Source organism: Eulemur rufifrons, chromosome 20, assembly GCF_041146395.1.
Source record: "Eulemur rufifrons isolate Redbay chromosome 20, OSU_ERuf_1, whole genome shotgun sequence".
NCBI lineage: Eukaryota > Metazoa > Chordata > Mammalia > Primates > Lemuridae > Eulemur > Eulemur rufifrons.
The window spans coordinates 9,640,390-9,659,271 of NC_091002.1; the positions used below are offsets into that span (position 1 = coordinate 9,640,390).

The following is an 18,882-nucleotide window of genomic DNA, read 5'->3' on the forward strand; positions in this document are numbered from 1 at the left end:
ATTATTGAGAAGGAGTTTCACTTTCTGTATTATCTTTCTCTGTTTTAAATTTTTATTAAGACATTTTATTACTTTGGAATCAGAAAAAAAAAAAGTTAAACTGTTTGAAAGAGGAATGGAGTGAGAGAGAGATGGACCCTCCTCAGAGGCTGCCTTTCACCATGGTAATGGCATCTCCCGGGGTGACTTCACACCTGGAGATCCCTCCCTGGGCCCTGAAGAATTTCTTTCAGTTTTCTCTTGAGGCCCCGGCACTGCACTGGCAGGCTCCCAGCTGGCCGGTATTAATGTAAGAGTCTCTTTTTTCTGGAGCTCTAAGCCAAGTATCAAATGTCCTAGAATGATGGCAGTCTTTTTTTCCTTCCTGTACGTTCTGCCATGATGTGCCTTGCCAAAGTGTCCTATGTCCCTAAACTGTGGGAATTTTTCTTATATCTCTAGATAGCTCAGTTGGCCAGTGATATATTTTGCATTATATCCTGTCAATGAAGTGAGAGGCTAAAAGATGAGATACTGTCTTAATCCATTTTCTGTTGCTATAACTGAGTACCTAAGACTGGGTAATTCATAAAGAAAATATATTTATTTCTTACAGTTCTGGAGGCTAGGAAGTCCAAGGCTGAGGGGCTGTATCAGGTGAGGGCTTTCTTGTGAGTAGGGATTCTCTATACAGTCCTGAGGCCGCAGAGTATCACATAGCGAGGGGACTCACAAGAGATGGCCAAACTGGCTTTTATAACAGACCGATTCTCAATAATCCATTAATCCATGAATGGTTCAATCCATTCATGAAGGCAGAGCCCTCATGACCCAATCACCTCCCAAATGTCTCACCTCTCAACACTGCTGCATTGAGGATCAAGTTTCCAACACATGAACTTTTGGGAGACAGATTCAAACCACAGCAGATACTCTGAAGATAAATCATTACATAAAAATATCAGAGCAACTAATGAGTGTTTAAGAAAGCATGAATAAGATAGCAGGCTAATCATTTCCTGCCACCCCTATCTTTTCACTTTGCCATAGGCATCATCAAAACATTGGGGTGCAAAAGCTGATGGCTGCCAAGCGTAAAAACAGATAGACAACCAACTCCATGAGGACAGGTACTGCCTTCTTGCATCTTTACATCCAGTGCCCAGTAGAGCATGCAACAAACAGGAGCACAGTAACTGCTGAATAAAATAACCTATGGACACCTGACATTTACGTGGCCACTTTCAGGCAGGAGCAATGTGATATTCCAGGACCAGGAATGGCACAGGTCCAGGATGAAACGGTGGGACATAGCTGTTGTACATGTTATTAGAAGAGAACAATTGAAAGTTAAAAGCCATATCTCTTCTAGGGACCTAAAATGACTGGCTTCAACCCTGAAAGTTTTTGCCTTCCCTTTACCTTCCCATTATGAATAGTTCAGTCAATCTATCCAAATCTGATGTAGAGATTCCACCAGTCTAATAAGAAAGGAAGACAATTTGGACTTTCTTTTCTTTACCCTAAGGCTCTCAGTGTAACATCTTTCAAGCTTCAAGAACAAATCCTAAATTTCAGCACCCCTGAGATTTGCATGTATTCCTTCACTGGTAGCCCTTCTCTACCTTCATCTGTACAAACTGAAGAGTCCTAAATCTTCTCAAATTCTCCCACACTGACGCCCATCTGCACGCTCCCCTTATTTCCCCCCACCAGGACATTTCCATACCTGGTAAATAGATCACATATAATTAAGACAACTAAGCCCACAAGTATCATCTCAAGACCAATTCTATTTAACAGTGAAGAAACATAGCAATTTGTGCATCAGTAAACCCTGAGAGGTAAGAATTCTGCCTTGGTCCTACCTAATCACTCTATTTTGACCTCAGATCAGGTGGACCTTTCTTCCACCTCCACCTCAAGCCCGGCCCTAAGCCCCCCGAGCCAGGATGTGTGCCAGGCCCTTGTGAGGCTGCTGGCCTCCCGTTCAGGCCTCCCAGAGCAGGGTAGCACTCAGCCATGCAGAACATGCCACCTCCTCAGACACAGCAAGTCACAGCTAAAACGATTTCCATTTTTAAAATATGACATCTCAGAAAGATTCCCTGCTAAGCAGTATGATTCTGGATGCTAATGAGAATTTAGCAAATATGATAGGAAGATTCTGATTCAGTTGAGGATAGAGGGCTCAGACTGAGCCCGGGTAGGGAACTGAAAGGCAGAAGCCCCTAGCACCACGCTTTCCCTGTTCCCTTCTAGCAATGGCCTTGCTGCTTATTTCATAGGGACTGCAGAAGCACCCAGAAGAGAACCAGCACATGCCTCCACCCACAAGTCTACCAACCTACCCATGCCTTTTCCCGCATCCTCAGCCATCCTTCCAGTTTGAGGGGAGCCCTTCCACTCTGCCTTGAGGCACTGGGTCCTGTTCTCACTGCGTTCCACACACCAGTCTTCCCCTCTCTTGGATTATCCCCAGGAGCACACCAGTATGTTCTATTAATATCACTGATCAGAAAAATCTCCCCCTCCAGCTACCTCCCCCCCGTCCCCATCTTTTCCCCTTTATAGCAAAAACTCCTTAGAAAAGCTTTCTGAATTCTCTCTCTCCACTTCTCCCTTGAGCCCTCTCCATCAGGCGCTTGCCTCCACCACTCCAATAAGTCCCTGCCACCAACACTGCTCTCCACGTCACCAACTCCAGTTGCGCAGATCTCAGCACAGGCTTTCTTTATGAAGCTGCCTCATACCTTTCCCTGGCTCTGCTCCTAACTCGCTGCCCAGACCTTCTAACTCCTTCTCTGTCCTGAACCGCCCGGGGCTCTAGGCACCACCCGGTGGCAGCTGCAGTCAGATACAGGCCCTAATCTCTCCCCTGAACTATATCTCCTACTCCCCATTCCATCACACTTGTTACTTCCCCCACTCCAAAGCACCTGCTCTTTCCACGATCGTCCCCATCTCAGAACCTGGCAACTCCATGCTTCCAGTTGCTCAGAAAATAATTTGTGAATGCAGAATTCCATGGGTCTTCCTACTGTTAGGCTTGCTCAGGGTGGGAACCTGGAAAGTATGTATAGGACTGAATGCAGGTAATGGAAAACTTAGTGATCATAAGGCTTGTGAAACAATAGCCGCAGCAGTCCGGAGGCTGTAAATCTAACTCTGATCACAGACAGCTGTGGAACTGAAAAAATTTCACCTGTGTGACTACTAGGCATCTAACCAAAGGAACAAAAGTCATTCTATAATAAAGACATCTGCACTCGAATGTTTATGGCAGCACAATTCACTATTGCAAGGATATGGAAACAACCCAAGTGCCCGTCAATCCATGAGTGGATTAATAAAATTTGGTATATGTATACAAGGGAATATTACTCAATTACAAAAAAAGGACAGTGATCTAGCACCTCTTATGTTTTCCTGGATAGAGCTTGAGCCCATCCTCTGAAGTGAGGTATCACAAGAATGGAAGAATAGGCTCCACATGTACTCGCCATCAAACTGGCACTGACTGATCAACACTAAGGTGCTCTCACAGAAATAATATCCTTTGGGGGTAGGGGGGTTTGGGGTGGGCAAACTCACAACTAATGGACGTGGTGAGCATTGTAGGAGGGGAAAGGGCATGTCTCAAATCATGGTTGGCATATGGCAAAGTCATAACATGTAACCAAAATGTTTGTACCCCCATAATTTCCTGAAATTAAAAAAAAATATGTACGCACATGTGTATACACATATGCATGCATACATATATTATTTTTTAAACTAAACTAGGAGAAGTGTTTGATTAGGATAATATACATTATATATCAACATTTTATATTTCAGTATTCACATTTTATATTTTTCACATTTTAAGCCCTTAATTTTAAAATAAAAATGTTCAGTTTAAAAAAAAAAAACACAAAAATTTCACCCTCCCTAAACTTCCATTCAAACCTCCTATAAAACCCACTGCTCTCCCCTTCCTGGAGTGGGTGCTCTTTTTGGCCTCAACCCATCTGCACCCAGATGCTCAAATAAACTGCATTTTGCTACACCTGAGGCTTCGTGTATCTCCCTCTTGGCTCCTAACATTCATCTCCATGGCTACTGCCCTGGCCCAAGCCCCTGTCAACCCTTTCTTGACTGGATGACTCCCGCAGCCCCTAGCTGGTCTCCCTGCTCTCCCAACCCTCAGACTGTTCTCATCACAGTCAGGGTGACGGGTGACACATACATCATGTCATGCCATTCCTCTGCTTTAAAGCTGCCAGTAGTTTCCATTCACATGTTCCCCTGAGAAGGGCCTCCTGCCCACACAGACTGTGCATACACCACCATGGGGCCTCATCCGTAGTGGCTCCTTTACTGGCTCTATGCTCCCCCTTCACACCCTGAGCACCTGACACATCATGTATTTCTTGGTTATCTGTCTCCCCTCACAGAACATAAAGTCCACCGGAGCACTGCTGTAGCCTCAGCATTCACAAGTGTTATTGGACATAACAGGTACTCAAACTCTGTTAAATGAATGACTCAAAAAAAGTGTTGAATGTCCAACAGTACTGTTAAAAATGCTCTAATACCAACAGATATGTTAACTGATCAGATAGACTCTATATGCACAATGACTGGCTGAGAAGCCAAACTAAAATAGTTTGGGGGCAGAAAAAGGAAGGAAGAGTAAATCCTTCTTGACGTGAGCTAACACAGCTTCCTCAGTATTCTCATCTCATAATATTAGTGATAATAAGAAGAGGTGTTCACACTACCGTATGCTCACCGTGTCCCAGGAACTTCTCACACACCTGGGCCTCACCACAATCCTACAGGGAAGACACTGTTATCCCCATATCACAGGTGAAGAAATGAACTTGGAAAGCTCATCCCAAGCCACAGAATCTGAAAATACTCACTTGAGCCCCCATTCTCCATGCAAGCTCTCCTTTCCAGTACTAAATCATACTACAATGGGGGCCAAGTTGAAATAGGACGTCCTTCTGCTGATGAGACATTCGAGCCCAGGCATCCTGGCTCCCCTTCTTCCCTGTGTTGTTTGGCTCCCTCTGTCCTGGCTGACACTCCAGACCCTGGCCCTCAGTTTAGTATGAGACAAATGACTTACCCACTCTCCATGCTGAAAGAGCCTCTGGCAAAGCACAAACACATCAAAACCTACGTTCTATGGCATCATCCCTGGGTGAAGAGTATTGATTTAATCTGTCAGCTTTCAAGATTATATTTCAATAAACATTTTCCCTGCAGATTTCACTGTGGAAGGAAAAATGCATCAATGGGAAGAGGAGCAGGAGTCTGGAATGGGGTCCTGTCTCCATCACTGTAAACCTGACAAGGTGAGCCACCTTTCATGCCTCTTTCCAAGACTGCCTCCATGAGAGTGTCCCAGGAGCTTTCAGCCTGCTCAAAGATCTCCCACAGTTCAGATCTATCTGCCAAAGTCAGTGCAGAAGGCAGACACTCCCTTGGGAAGGGAGGGTATGTGTCGGCTGAAAGGAACTGGGAACCAAGCGGAGATACAGGACACAGAGCCCCAGCAAAGCCGGAGGCAGTGGTGAAGCACCCAGTGTTCCAGGTCCCTGGCTGGAGTGTGGCTGAGACAAGATCCACCAAGTCGAGAAGAGGCAGACCCAGCTTGGGGCTGCAGCTCAGGTGCCATAAACAAAGCCTACCCCATTTCTTGTCACAGGCCTGGCACAGACTGTACTCTGGGCTGAGTGGAACAAGAAGGGAGATAGACAAAGCAGACTTTAACCACAAAAGCTAGCTCAGAACTCACTCTCATCTTCCTAATCTGTAAAGTAAGAGTAAAGACATACCACACAGACACGCTTGGAGGGTGAGCTTGATGTTAAACGTCAGGAAGGCTGACGTTGAAGGAGACAGGCATCAACCTCAGCCAGCTGCCCTTCTCGGTTATGGTGAAGCCATTAGCAGCCTTGGATGAAGTCCTTCCTTCGAGCCAAGGAAGAACCAAGGGTGATGACTATGTTCTTTGGTATTTCACGTGAGGGTAAGCTGACTACAAAACCTCCCATGTAGCCCACTGATCTCTGTCAATTCAGCACATCTGGCCTGCGGGTTGGGACCAGAAGGATAGACTAATTGACTAAGACACATAGGCCTTGTACATCTCATGACTCCCTGCTCAGGGTCCAAACTAGACTGCCTTCAAAGCATGTTCCTGAGGATTTTGTGAAAGGCCCATAAAGTCCCTCATTTGCCCAGCACCTCCTCAAACCAGACATTGCGCAAAGCAAAACTAATATCTAGTTCCCCTTCTCAAGGAGTACAGAGTTGATACATGAATTAGATAAATATTTACCTTTAAAAATTACCCTTTAGCCCAGAAATTAAAAAAAAAAAAAAATGCCAAAAACGATACACATGCACATGTACACACAAACAAACAAACAAAAAAAACCCATGACAAACAAAAAACCAGCTCCTCTTTTCTGGAAAGACTGGAAGATCTGGCCACTCTGGGGCCACATTCCTGCCAGGAAGCAACAAGACAGGGTGGGGTGGCTGCTGCTCCTTCACACAGAACATGTCCTCTCCACTTCACAGCCCTCACCATCCCCCTGGTCTCCCAGAACCACCAGCAAATATTTCCTTGGGCCCAGGGGGACTATATATATACATATATATTTTAACTTCAGTGTATGTGTACATATAAGATATATCCTTGGCTAGCCTAAATAAGGAAAAAAAGGGGAGGAAAGCCTAAGTACACAAAATAGGGAACAAGACTAGGGAAACAGCCCCAGATACAGAGAAAAAAAGCTGAATTAAATGGATGATTTTCTATGAACACATAAATCACCAAAATTGAATGTGGAAAGAGACAGCAAACCTAAACAGGCCAATGACTTAGAAGAAACTGTAATAGTTATCAGAGTGCTATATTTTAAAAAAGCACCAGGCTTAGACAGTTTTACAGGGGAATTCTACCAAATTTTAAAGAAACAAATAATTTCAGAAGTATTTAAACTGGCTAAATCTGAGAGAGAAAACTTTTATAAAGCTATAGAAAATACTAAAACAACTTGATAAAAATAGCATTAAAAAAGAAAATTATAGACTATGCTAACAAATGATATAAAATTTCTAAATAAAAAATTAATAAAAACAATATGGCTATACAATACCAAATTCATCCCAAGAGTACAATGATGATTTGATAATATAAATCTATTACTATAACTCAATATATTAACAGGTCAAAGGAGAAAATCTCTATGATCATTCCACATAAAATGGCATTTCAAAAAATTCAACCACCATTTTTGATTAAAAAAAGAACACAAGCAACAAATCCCTTAATGAAATAACTACCATGGCACTTAATGACAAAAACGCAAAAAGCATTCTCATCAAAGTCAGGAACTAGACAAGGGTACCCAGTGTCGGCCCTATTATTTAACTTTGTTCTGGAAATGCAATGCAATCAGAAAACAGAATGAAACAAGAGACATAAAAATAAGAAAACACGGGACAAAATTCTTATTGTTTGCAGCTGACATAATAGTATACCTAGAAAACTCAAGAGAACCAACTGCAAAAACTATTAGAAATGATAGGATTAATTAAATTTTGAGTCATAAAATTACTACAAATAGAGCTGGGCATGGTGGCTCATGCCTGTAATCTCGGCACTTTGGGAGACTGAGGTTGGAGTTTGATACCAGTCTGGGAAACACAGTGAGATTCCGTCTCAACAAAAAATGAAAAAAATTAGCCAGATGTGGTGGCACATGCCTGTAGTCCCAGCCCCTCTAGAGTCTGAGGCAGGAGGATTGCTTGAGCACAGGAGTTTGAAGTTGCAGTGAACTATGATCGCACCACTGCACTTTTCAGCCTGGGAGATAGAGTAAGACCCTGTCTCTGTCTCTCTTAAAAACAACCACCACAACAACAAATACTAAGAGTATTACTAAATACAACTAATAAGAATATGTAATAAAGGATCCTATTTTCAATAACAAAAAAGGTAAAACTAGAAGTAAATTTAAGAAATATACAGGATTTCCAAATATAACTATAAAAAAGACATTTGAGAACATTTGGGAAATGTGCATATGGACTACATATGATATAATATTTAGATAATAAATTGTGTTGATTTTGATAGATATGATAATAGCATCAGGGTTATATATATTTCAAAAGGCCTTATTCAAAACACACTGTGAAGTATTTATGGATGAAATTTTTTGTTTTAAAATATTCAAGTCCCCTACCCTACAAAAAATGGAGGAGAGGAGGGATAGATGATTCAAGATTGGATAAACATTGAAAACTGCTGAAACTAAGTGATATATACACAAGAAGACGACATTTATAATGTCTTCTCTACTTCTGTATATTTGAAAATATCCACAATAAAGAGTTTAAAAATATGTGTAGGAGGACCCAAAGGAGGGTCATAAAAGACGTAAGTAACTGTAAAAGTACACTACAGGCTTATAAAAATACACCAAAATGCCACCTAACAAGTAGTACAAATTAAAGCTACAAATCAGATACCATTTTCATCACTCACACAAAGGTCAAAATATGTGGTAAGGCATGGTGGCTCACACCTGTAATGTCAGCACTTTGGGAGGCTGAGGTGGGAGGATCACTTGAGGCCAGGAGTTCAAGACCAGCCTGGGCAACATAGCAAGACCCCCCTCGCCACAAAAAACTTGAAAAATAGCCAAGCATGGTGGCATGCCTATAGTCCTAGCTTTTGGAGAGGCTGAGGCAGGAGGATTGTTTAAGCCCAGGAGTTCCAGGCTATAGCGAGCTATGATGGCACTACCGCACTCAAGCCTGGGCAGCAGAGCAAGATCTTGTCTTAAAAAAAAAACACACACACAAAAGTGGTAATACAAAAAAAGTGGTAATATACAGTATTAGTCGGGGGGAGGGTATGCAACTTACACAGGTGGTGGGAGTACAAACCAGTGCAACTTCTTTGGAGGGTAATTTGGGTTTACCTTTCAAAGCTATAAATGTACACCCCTTGATTCAGCAATTCCACTTCTGAAAATTTATTCTACAGATATACGTTCATTCAAAAAGCATTTTCTACCACCTACTCTGTGTCAGGCACTGGAGATAAAGAGGGAGAGAAAACAACATCTCTGTTCTCATGGCGCTTCCATTCTCATTGAGGAGAAGACAGGAGTAAAGCAAGTCAACAAGTAGGCATGCAATAATTATAATGCCAGGTAAGTGATAAGATAAACTGGGACAGGCTGGTCTGGGAAGGTCTGAGAAGGTGACAGCACAGCAGAGCCTGAGTGAAGGAGAGAACAGAGCACAAGAATGTCTGGGGAAGGCAAAAGGGACGGAAGCCAAGGGGTAACACAAATTTGGCCTTCCTTCCCTCTGTTTTGCTTTTTATTCCCCTAACAGCCATTTGTTTATCCAAAAGATATGGGCACCACTGGAACTTCTCTGTCCCCAACACAAAAATAAAAATTTATTAGGTCATTTTAATACAGTACATCTTTCAAGGAAGGTGCCAGGCCAGCACTGCTTCCCCCAAAATTATTGTGCCTAACAATTTGATTTTTTCAAAGGCAGAATTTTCCAACTTATCTAAGTGTTATGTCAAGCCTGGAGAAAGTCCATTAAAGCTAATTATTAGTTTTTACTGCAGATAAAACTTTTCAGAGTAAGAGAACAGATTAGTTTCACAAAAAGATATTGATCAGTTGCTAGATAATTTTACGCACATACAAAAACAAAACGGTCCGTCCCTGCCCTTCTGGCAGGATTGAGAACCACTGTCTTAGAAGCACCTATAGATTAATTTCATGATCTTTTAAGCAATAAAGCTGAATGTATTTTCTTTAGGGACTGTTTGGATAGATATTTTACACTTACGTGGCCATTCGAGTTGAGCCCCCCCAAAAATGAAAATGATTCTGTTATAACACCTGAGAACATTACATATACTAACTTCTTAAAACATCATGAAATATCAGGCTTCAAAATTGCCATGAATATGTTGAGCAGCCAGATAATTAAGAGAGCAGCAGACAGGGAGAGAAATTTGTCCCTGTGAAATATGCTCCTATCTCAATTTTGAAATCAGCTTTAGGTAAACACATTCATCTCCTACCCAAAGGGAGAACACAAGTAACCAAATGACTTCAGGGATCTACCAGTGATTCCCAAGGAGACAAACTCATACGGGTAGATTTCAGGCGCCACAAGCTACCTGCACAGCACACGACAGCTGAGGACGCGGTGCACCCTTCCCTTCCTTTGAACACTGCAAACCAAAGGTCCAGCAGTTCTGAGTGGTGATGCTACTTCTGACAACCAGCTGCCCGGGGAGAATCCCGAAGGGAGAGACCAGGGTACTAGTAAGCTTCCGCACGCGCCAACCCCGTCAACAGGGGCGCTCGCTTATACGCTCGGTTTTGGGCCCAAAGCGAAGCAGAAGACCCGAGTGGGCCCAGCGCTCCCAGGGCTCCCACCTCGGACGTGCCGGGCGTCCGGGGACCTCCCCAAGGACTCCTGGCCCCCTGCCCTACTCTCCCACGCGAGGTCATGACGCCTCTCCGAATCCCTTGCTGAAAGGGCCCCCACCAGCGAAAGCGCAGGGATGCGAGGCTGGGTATGCGAGTAGAGGGCGCGGAGGGCCAGGACACTAGCGGGAGGGAAGAGCGCTCCAGAGGGCTGGTGCCTGGGGGAAGGGCCGCGGGCCGGGGGCTACTTGCGGGCCAAGAGACAGGAAAAGGTCTGGAGAAGAGACAGAGGAGGACACCGGGGGATGGGGGCCAGGTGGGGGGTGCCCCTGCAGGCGGCTAACAAGAGGAGGAGGTGGAGGCTCGGGGGCTTCCTGCGGGTAGCACCTGCAGGCCAGGTGAGGGGGCCCGCCCCGCTCCCTGCGCGGTGTCTCACCTGCCCAGCGCCCGCTTCATGCCCGCGTCGGCTGCGCAGCGCGGCTCGGCCGGCCCCTTGCCCGCCAGGCGTAGGTTCTGCTTCAGGCGGCAGTCGGCGTCCAGCACCGCGGCCGCCGAGCCGGAGGAGGACGAGTCCGAGGCGGCGCAGCGCTCATGCTCCAAAGTGACGGGCTCGGTCCGCTTCCTCATCCCGCAGCCGACAGGGCCGGCCGCCGACCGCGCCCGCTGGCTTCGCCCGCCCGCCCCGCAGTCACCGCCTCTCACAGCCGCCACCGGCGCCGCGCGGAGCCGGGAGCACGGAGCCCGCAGCTCCTTACATCCCAGCCCCAGGCCGCGGCGCCCGCTACGGCCCAGCGCGGGGGCCGGTTAGCCGCGCACGCCAATCAGCGCTGGGCTCCCGCCCCGGCCCCGCCCCCGGCCGCCTCCCGTGGGCTCCGCGGGGAGCTAGCCCCAAGCCGCAGGCGCCGGCGGGCAGCCATCTTGGAGGAGGGCAAGAGAAGCCGCCGCGCGGCAGCCGCAGGGCAGGGCTGGGCAGTGGGTCTGGCTGTGCAGGGGTCTACGGGCCCCCGGGGTCTTGGGGGTTTGGGGGCTGCCTTCGCCAGGGTGCTCAGTGTCGTGAGCACACGCGGCCGCTTCGCGTCCCACTTGAGTGGCCCGAAGGGTGAGAACACGGGGAGGGCCACAAAGGGGCCACCCAGCAAGCCAGAGCAGCAGCGCAGAGCCGGCTTGCTCCACTCCCAGCGGGGGCTTCTGGCTCTCCTCACACTGAAAACCTCAGAAGCGTTCATAGAACGAAACGAAAAACATAGGAAATCACAATTCCGGGTAAATGATTTAAACTTTCCCACAAGGACCGTACTTTTAAAAAATGCTTTCAGCTAATTAACTTTTAATTAGAAACAAATGTATAGGTATTTAGTTTTTTCTTTTTGTCCGAACATATGAAAAGTGAACTGTAGAAACAATTTACTTTATAAAAACCTGTATTAGATTTTAGGTTTCTATAAAGCAATTATCACCATATCACCAATATATTCTTCATCAATGTATCTGTGTCTGTGTATTGCTGTTTTCCTACACTGGAATGTAGATTCTGAGGGAAATGACTAATTTGCTGCTTTATCTTCCAGTGCCTCTAGAGCAATATCTGGCTCATAGTAGGCACTTCATAAATATTTGCAGAAAATGAATCATCACAACTCCTCAGAGGTGGTGCTATTGTCCCCATTTTACAGGTAAGGAAGTGAGTCTCAGGGTCATTAAGGAACTTTGCATCTGGGCTGAAATTAACGAGGTGTATGGCTGAAGAGGGTTGTGGATGCTGGTCTTTGAATCACGATCCTGCAGCGTGGTCCAATATGAAATTGTGTACTTGATAAAAAACACCAGCTAAATTATTCCTTACTGTAGAAATGAAAAGGAAACGCCACTCAACATTTCTCAGATAACATATCTACTGTATCTATACTCGCAAAAGAGCAACATAGTTTCTAGGGTTAGCTAGAATGAATCCAATACTGCTTTTTAGAAATTAACATTGCTTTTTAAAAAATAGCCGAATAAAACAAATTGTTTCTATAGCAGTGATTCCTATGTTTGCTTCTATATGGTTAGAATCATATAGAATCTTTATGATTTTCCATAATCATTTAGGCAAGAAAATGCCTAGTGAATTCATGTTAGTCTAGGATAGATATTACAAATATTTTTAAATGACTGTTTTAAAGTCAAAGAGTGGTACTGTGGAGTTGGAAAGCCTAAGTACAGGGTCTAATCACTTTAGAGCTGTGTGACCTTGGGTAAGTTACCTAACTTCTGTTTCCTTATCAGTACTGGGTCTTAATAATCACCTTTAGGGATAAGTTGTGAGTTAAATGAAATATATGTCGCAGTTCGTACCATACAGGAGGTACCAAATAAAAGATGGTTTCTCTTTAATATCAAGCAAACAATCTGCACTGCAAAACTAAAACGAAACGCTGCGTCATAACATCAATGCACATCAGGTCTCTGGGCCTTCCTTCTTAACCTCCAAGTGCCCCTCTGCACATGAACGAAAATGAATCAAAGAAGAAAAAGGAAGCTGCGGGCGTGCATTTATCCCCCATTGTGCTCAGCGCAGTGGTCTAACCGACCACCTGGAACTCTAACCAGTACCTCCGCTAGGGGCCCTCTGCCCAGCGAGGAGGGACCTCGCCCGGGAAGCACCCCTCTCACCCCGCCCGTCTAGTGCTGAAGCTGCGCTGCGGAAGCAAATGTCTCTTTTCGGCAGCCGTAGGCCGCGATACCGGCAGCGAGTTCCTATTGGTTCGGCCTGTTTGGCGCCAAAGCGCGGAGCAGTGGCGGAGGCGAGCCGCTGCAGCTGCAGATCTGAGATCCGTAGGAGCGCAGTGGCTAAGAGCCCCGTGACCATTTCGTTGTGACAGCTGGCGGTTGGCGAGGCCGCGGGAGCAGGACGACTGTGCCATGTTCTGCGAAAAGGCCATGGAGTTGGTCCGCGAGCTGCACCGCGCTCCCGAAGGGCAGCTGCCTGCCTTCAATGTGAGGGGGCAGGGTAGATGGATACGGCTTGGGGGGGGGCTTGAGGAGCGGAGTTTTAGGGGAGGGTCTGGGGGCGGGGGTGGCCTCCCCTGCAGGGTTTACTTTCGCACTTTCTCAGCTTTGAGGTCCAGAACAAAAATTCTGGAACGCGGCAAACAAAATATAGGAGCGAATAAAAAGCATTCATGCTTATATCACCTAGCGATTTGGTGAATTTCCTGTGTATATAGTCTTGTTTCTTTGTTTAACCATTTATTGGTTGCCTGATAATTAGCATTTATTGTTCACTCAGGCAGCGACGTGTGGTGATTAAAAGCCAGGCCTCTGGAACCAGACTGGGATTCTGGCTCCGTACTGGGACTTTGAGGCAGTTACCCAAAGCTTTCTGTGTTCTTAGTTTTCACATATGCAAAAATGGGGGAGGAGTGGATGATAATAGTACCTACCTCATGGAATGGTGAGGGCTAAGTGGGTGTTTGTAAGGGTCCCTGAACAATGACGTACAGTAAGAGCTGAGTCGGTGTTAGCTGTTAATATTATTTCTACTGCTGTTGCTGCTGCTACTATTCCTATTATAATTATTCTTACTTTTCTATTACTGCTACCCTAGACAGGGTGCTTAGCAATTGACCTACATTATCTCTTGTCTTTATAATAACCCTTTGAGTTTTAAACCATTGTTTCCCATTTTTTCCAGCTATGTACATATAGGCTTGGGGAAATTTAAGTATCTTGCCTAAGATGACACAGCCAGTAAGAAGTAAAGCTAGGATTTGAACCCTGGCACTCTAGCTCCAGAGCCTGCACTCTAAATTCTGTATTTCACTACTCCTATTATAGAGCAGCCACTGTTTGGATGCCAGAACACATTCTGTTGGGAGAGGGGCATGAAGACAGGTGATAGAGTGCAGCGTGATAAACGATACCAAAGAGATGTAGACACAAAGGAGAAACACCTGTGTGAGCTGAGGCCAAGAAGGATATTTTTGAGCCTTATCATCCTCAGAGATGAAGTCACCACTCTGAGAAAAGAGTGAAGCATCCCAGCCAAAAGATGCCACAACACAAAGACACATGGAAAGGGTGATCGACAGGATGTGTGGGGAAGCTATGAAGGTGGCTTGCAGCTCAGAAGAGTTTGATATTCACTTGTAAGGCATTTTGGAAGCTTACACGGGGTGGTGGGAGTGATAGGGTAATTTTTGTGTTTTAAGGATAACTATGGCAGCAGTATGGGGAATGGATTGAAGAGAAGAAAAAACGGGGATGGAATATGGCTAGTGGGTGGTTGATAGACCAGGTGAGAGATGTGTGTGGCCCAAACTTCATCAGATTAGTGGCACTGAGATCAGTGTCTGTGTTTTAGAGACATGTGACAAACAGGACTTGTGACTTTTCAGACAGAAGATGGGTGGGTAATGAATGAGAGGGAGGGGTCGGGTGCTGGAAGGATTCTCAGGTAACAGTAAACAACATCAGACTTCAGGAAGAGGAAGCGTATATTCCGGAAGGTGATGAGTTTTGCTTTAAACATTAAAGAGCACCTAGTCTGACAATTAGGTTATTTTACAAATGAGGAGACTGAGCCAAGAGAAATTATGGGTCAAGTTAAGGGACTTGTCTGAATTTACAGCATATTGAAGGCAGAGGCTCAACTTGAACACAGGTTTTCTGGATTCTAATCTGTTGTTCTTTCAACCTGAAAACAGTTACCTCATTTAAAAAATTAGAAGACAACACTGTGAAGCTCAGTAGAGATGCTGGTATGTAAGGGTTTCTGAGCTGAAAAATGTAGCTCCATGAGTAGGTCTTAGAAATTATAAAATCACTCTACTTTCTAGGTCTTAGTTTGTCTTACTAGTGCCTTACACTGACAAACCTACCTGCTAGTCAGGTGACTCAGCAGCCTGACAGACTCGGCCTGCAAAGGTGGGTCTCTGACTCAACTGAGCGGTGAAGGTGGAAGGTGGATCTGAGAGGCCCAGAACTAGCACAGGCTTTCGAGAATCATTCCTGGGGGGCGGGGGGGTGTGATAACCGGTGGGTTTAGAGCAGGGGTTCTGCCTTGTTGCTTCCAGAATCCTACATGGTTAGATGCTGTGTTCAGCAAATTGAAAAGTGATTACCCCCTTTCTGTATGCAGAACTGGTAATTTTTTTTTTAATTAAAAAGTGCATTTCTAAGAAAATTATATTGGGCTCTCAGGGGCTTACATCCTAAGGTGGGAGGCATAGAATAAATGTTATTCCCACTATAGACAAAGATCTGAAACTATTCCTTAAAATAATATTTGCTGATGAAAGGAATATTTAACTGAATTCTAATAAAGCAGATCTTTCCATGGTATTTTTTTTAACCAGGTGATGAAAGGGAAGATAGAATTCATGTTTACATTTTTCATCAGGAATTATCTCTTTGAAGCAGTGTTAAATAGTTGATTTTGTAATTGTGCCAGTAGTATACCAAAGCATTTTTGCTAATACATATATTTTGGCCCTAAAAATAAATTGCGAAAAGTAAATGGGATCACTTCTCTTTAGATTGTTGGCAGATCTATTGTGCAACATTTAAGAATTTTGGAATTCTAATGTTTTATCTTTCCAGAGAAAATTTGTACCACAGTGGATAGTAGAAAAACTCCTTTCTGTTTTTACAGTACAAACTCAAAACACTATTACTTTTCTTCTTGGTATTAACCTTTTAAGACCATTTTTCAGTAAGTAATAAATTATCTACATATTTTTGTTATGCCTTATTGCTTCTGTAGGCTTATTGATTTTTTATCATCAATTTTATTGAGGTATAATTTATATGCAACAAAATATACATTTTAATAAGTTTTTGAATTTTGATAGATGTATGTATCTTTATAACCACCACCCTGGTCAAGATTTCTGTAACCCGAGGGGTTTCCTTATCCCACTTTGTAGCCACCTCCCACCTGTAGCCTTACACAACCACAAATTTGCTTTCTCTGACTACAGATTATATTTGTCGTTTTTATATACTGTTGGATTCAATGTGCCAGGAGTTGGCAAACTTCTTCAGTAAAGGGCCAGATGGAATCATACCGTATGTACTCTTGTGTCTGGCTTCTTTTGCTTAGTATAACGTATTTGAGCTTATCCTTACTCAATGTGTTGTCAGTAGTTCATTCCTTTTTGTTGTGCTTTTTTCCTTTTTCTTTTTTTTTTCTGAGACAGGGTCTTGCTCTGTTACCCAAGCTGGAGTAGAGTGGCATCATTATAGCTCACTGCAACCTCAAGCTCATGGGCAAAGCAATCCTGCCTCAGCCTCAACGAGTAGCTGGGACTACAAGCGCACACCACCATGCCTGGCTAATTTTTAATTTTTTTAAGACATAGGTTCTCACTGTATTGCCCAGGCAGGTCTTGAACTCCTGGCCTCAAGTGATCCTCCCACCTCAGCCTCCAAAAGTGCTGAGATTACAGGCATGAACCACCACATCCAGCCTCTTTATTTTTTTTACTGTAGTAAAATATACATAGTATAAAGTTTACCATATTAACCATTTTTAAATGTACACTTCAGTGGCATTAATTACATTCACATTGTTGTGTGACCATCACCTCTATTTCTAAAACTTTCGATCACTTCAAACAGAAATTATCATGATTAAGCAATAATTCCCCCTTCCCTGCTCCCAGCTTCTGGTAAGCAGCTCCTGATAATATCTAGTCTACTTTCTGTCTCTATGGATTTGCCTATGCTAGATATTTCAGATAAGTGGAATCATACAATAGTTATCCTTTTGTGTCTGACATCTTTCACTCAGCATGATATTTTCAAGGTTCATCCATGTTGTAGCATGTATCAGTACATCATCCTTTTTTGTGGTTGAATGATATTCCATTGAATGGATATACCACATTTGGTTTATCCATCCATCAGTTAATGGACATTTGGGTTGTTTCCACTTTTTATCTGTTATGAATAATGCTGCTAAAAACATTTGTGTACAAGTATTTGAATAATGTATGTTTTCATTTTTCTTGAGTATATAACTAGGAGTGAAATTGCTGCATCAATTCTATGTTCAACTTTTTGAGGAACATCAGGTTTTTTTCCACAGGGATCTACCATTTTACATTCCCACTAGCAATGTACAAGGGGTCCGATTTCTCCACATCCCTGCCAACAGTTGTTATTGTAACCACCCTAAAAGAGTGTGAAAGAACTATTGCTTTTTGATAGTATAAATCAAAGATAAATACAGTATAGTATGGGTAGAATGTTGCCACAGAATTGGGGGGGGAAATTAATAAATATGTACCAATATCTGTATGTTCTAGGAGGATGGACTCAGACAAGTTCTGGAGGAGATGAAAGCTTTATATGAACAAAACCAGTCTGATGTGTAAGTTTGATAACATTTATATTCTAAAACAATTTAAGAAGTAATATGCTGAAATCAGATAACGTTGCATTAGGTTTTTTTTTACTTTTCTATGAGCTCGATCATACTCTAGCTATACAAAGTAGCGCAGGACTAGAAGGGTTTTTGCTGATCACTGCTTAAGAAATATTTGTTGTTTGACTGATATGAGTTGAAAGGAGTTAAGGTGGACCTAAAAGAAATGACATACCCTAAAGTAAAACATAAAAGTAAAAACCCCAATGAAGTGAAATACATAGTTTCCACTGTTTATTTTCATTAACAGTTTGTTAAAGGCAGATTGGGCAATTTGTAAATTTAGCGGGAGCTGCAGTGGTTTCTGATAGCCTGAGTGGAGTTCACTGAGAACTAGTGCTAAAAAAGGTTACAATGTAGTAGGTCCAGAGAGGGCTCTAGATTTATGACTGTTTAGAGCTGACCATTGTAGTTGGCACAGAGGAGAATCTGGGCTGTAGGACAAAGTCCCAGGTTCCTGTGACTTGGTGAAGAGTAAGACACAAAAGGGAAGCAAGTACTGGGTCAAAGTTGAGATATTCATATCTCAGCCTAGAGAGAAGTCAATCTCTGTGACATGCACTTTCCTCTTTGGTCTGGTTAGCTGCAATGTTTTAATAGGTTATCTGGATATAGAAGGAGTATGCAATAAGATTTGTAGGGCACACAAAGTGATAGGAGCACTTTCCAACTGTTGTGTTTAAGGATACATACAGAAAAGTCTTTACAGGTGGAATGAGGAACTGAACCTCAACAGGTTTGCAGTAAATATAAGGCAAATGTAAAGTCCCAAACTCAAGTCCCCAAGCTGTTCATTGGTTCATTCAATAAATATGACTAAACAAATTTGTGCTGATAAATGGCTCTGGGTATAAAGCGGTAAACAACACAGTCAAGATTCCTGTCTCTGTGGCCCTTACAGTCTAGTGCAAAAGACAGATACCAAATATACATGCACCAAATTGGGATATGTGCTATGAAGGAAAGCAGCAAGAATGCCAGGAGAGAGAAAAATGAATTGAAGATTTAGCT

General features: G+C 43.7%; 2 protein-coding genes across 4 annotated transcripts in view; one reads left to right on the forward strand and one right to left on the reverse strand.

Moving 5' to 3' along the window:
* Positions 1–11,236, reverse strand: part of ABHD12 (abhydrolase domain containing 12, lysophospholipase) — a 68,050-nt gene extending 56,814 nt beyond the window's left edge. The window contains exon 1 of the mRNA XM_069495646.1: positions 10,897–11,236. Coding sequence (XP_069351747.1) covers positions 10,897–11,087 — 191 coding nt within the window. The 5' untranslated portion in view covers positions 11,088–11,236. The remainder of the gene's footprint in view (positions 1–10,896) is intronic.
* Positions 11,237–13,364: 2,128 nt separating this feature from the next.
* The window catches only part of GINS1 (GINS complex subunit 1), a 28,915-nt gene continuing 23,397 nt past the window's right edge, over positions 13,365–18,882 (forward strand). For 2 of the 3 annotated variants that reach the window (XM_069496214.1, XM_069496215.1), the window contains exons 1-2: positions 13,365–13,439; positions 17,753–17,817. In XM_069496214.1, the coding sequence (XP_069352315.1) occupies positions 13,365–13,439; positions 17,753–17,817 (140 nt within the window). The remainder of the gene's footprint in view (positions 13,440–17,752; positions 17,818–18,882) is intronic. The other variant, XM_069496216.1, reaches the window with a different exon arrangement.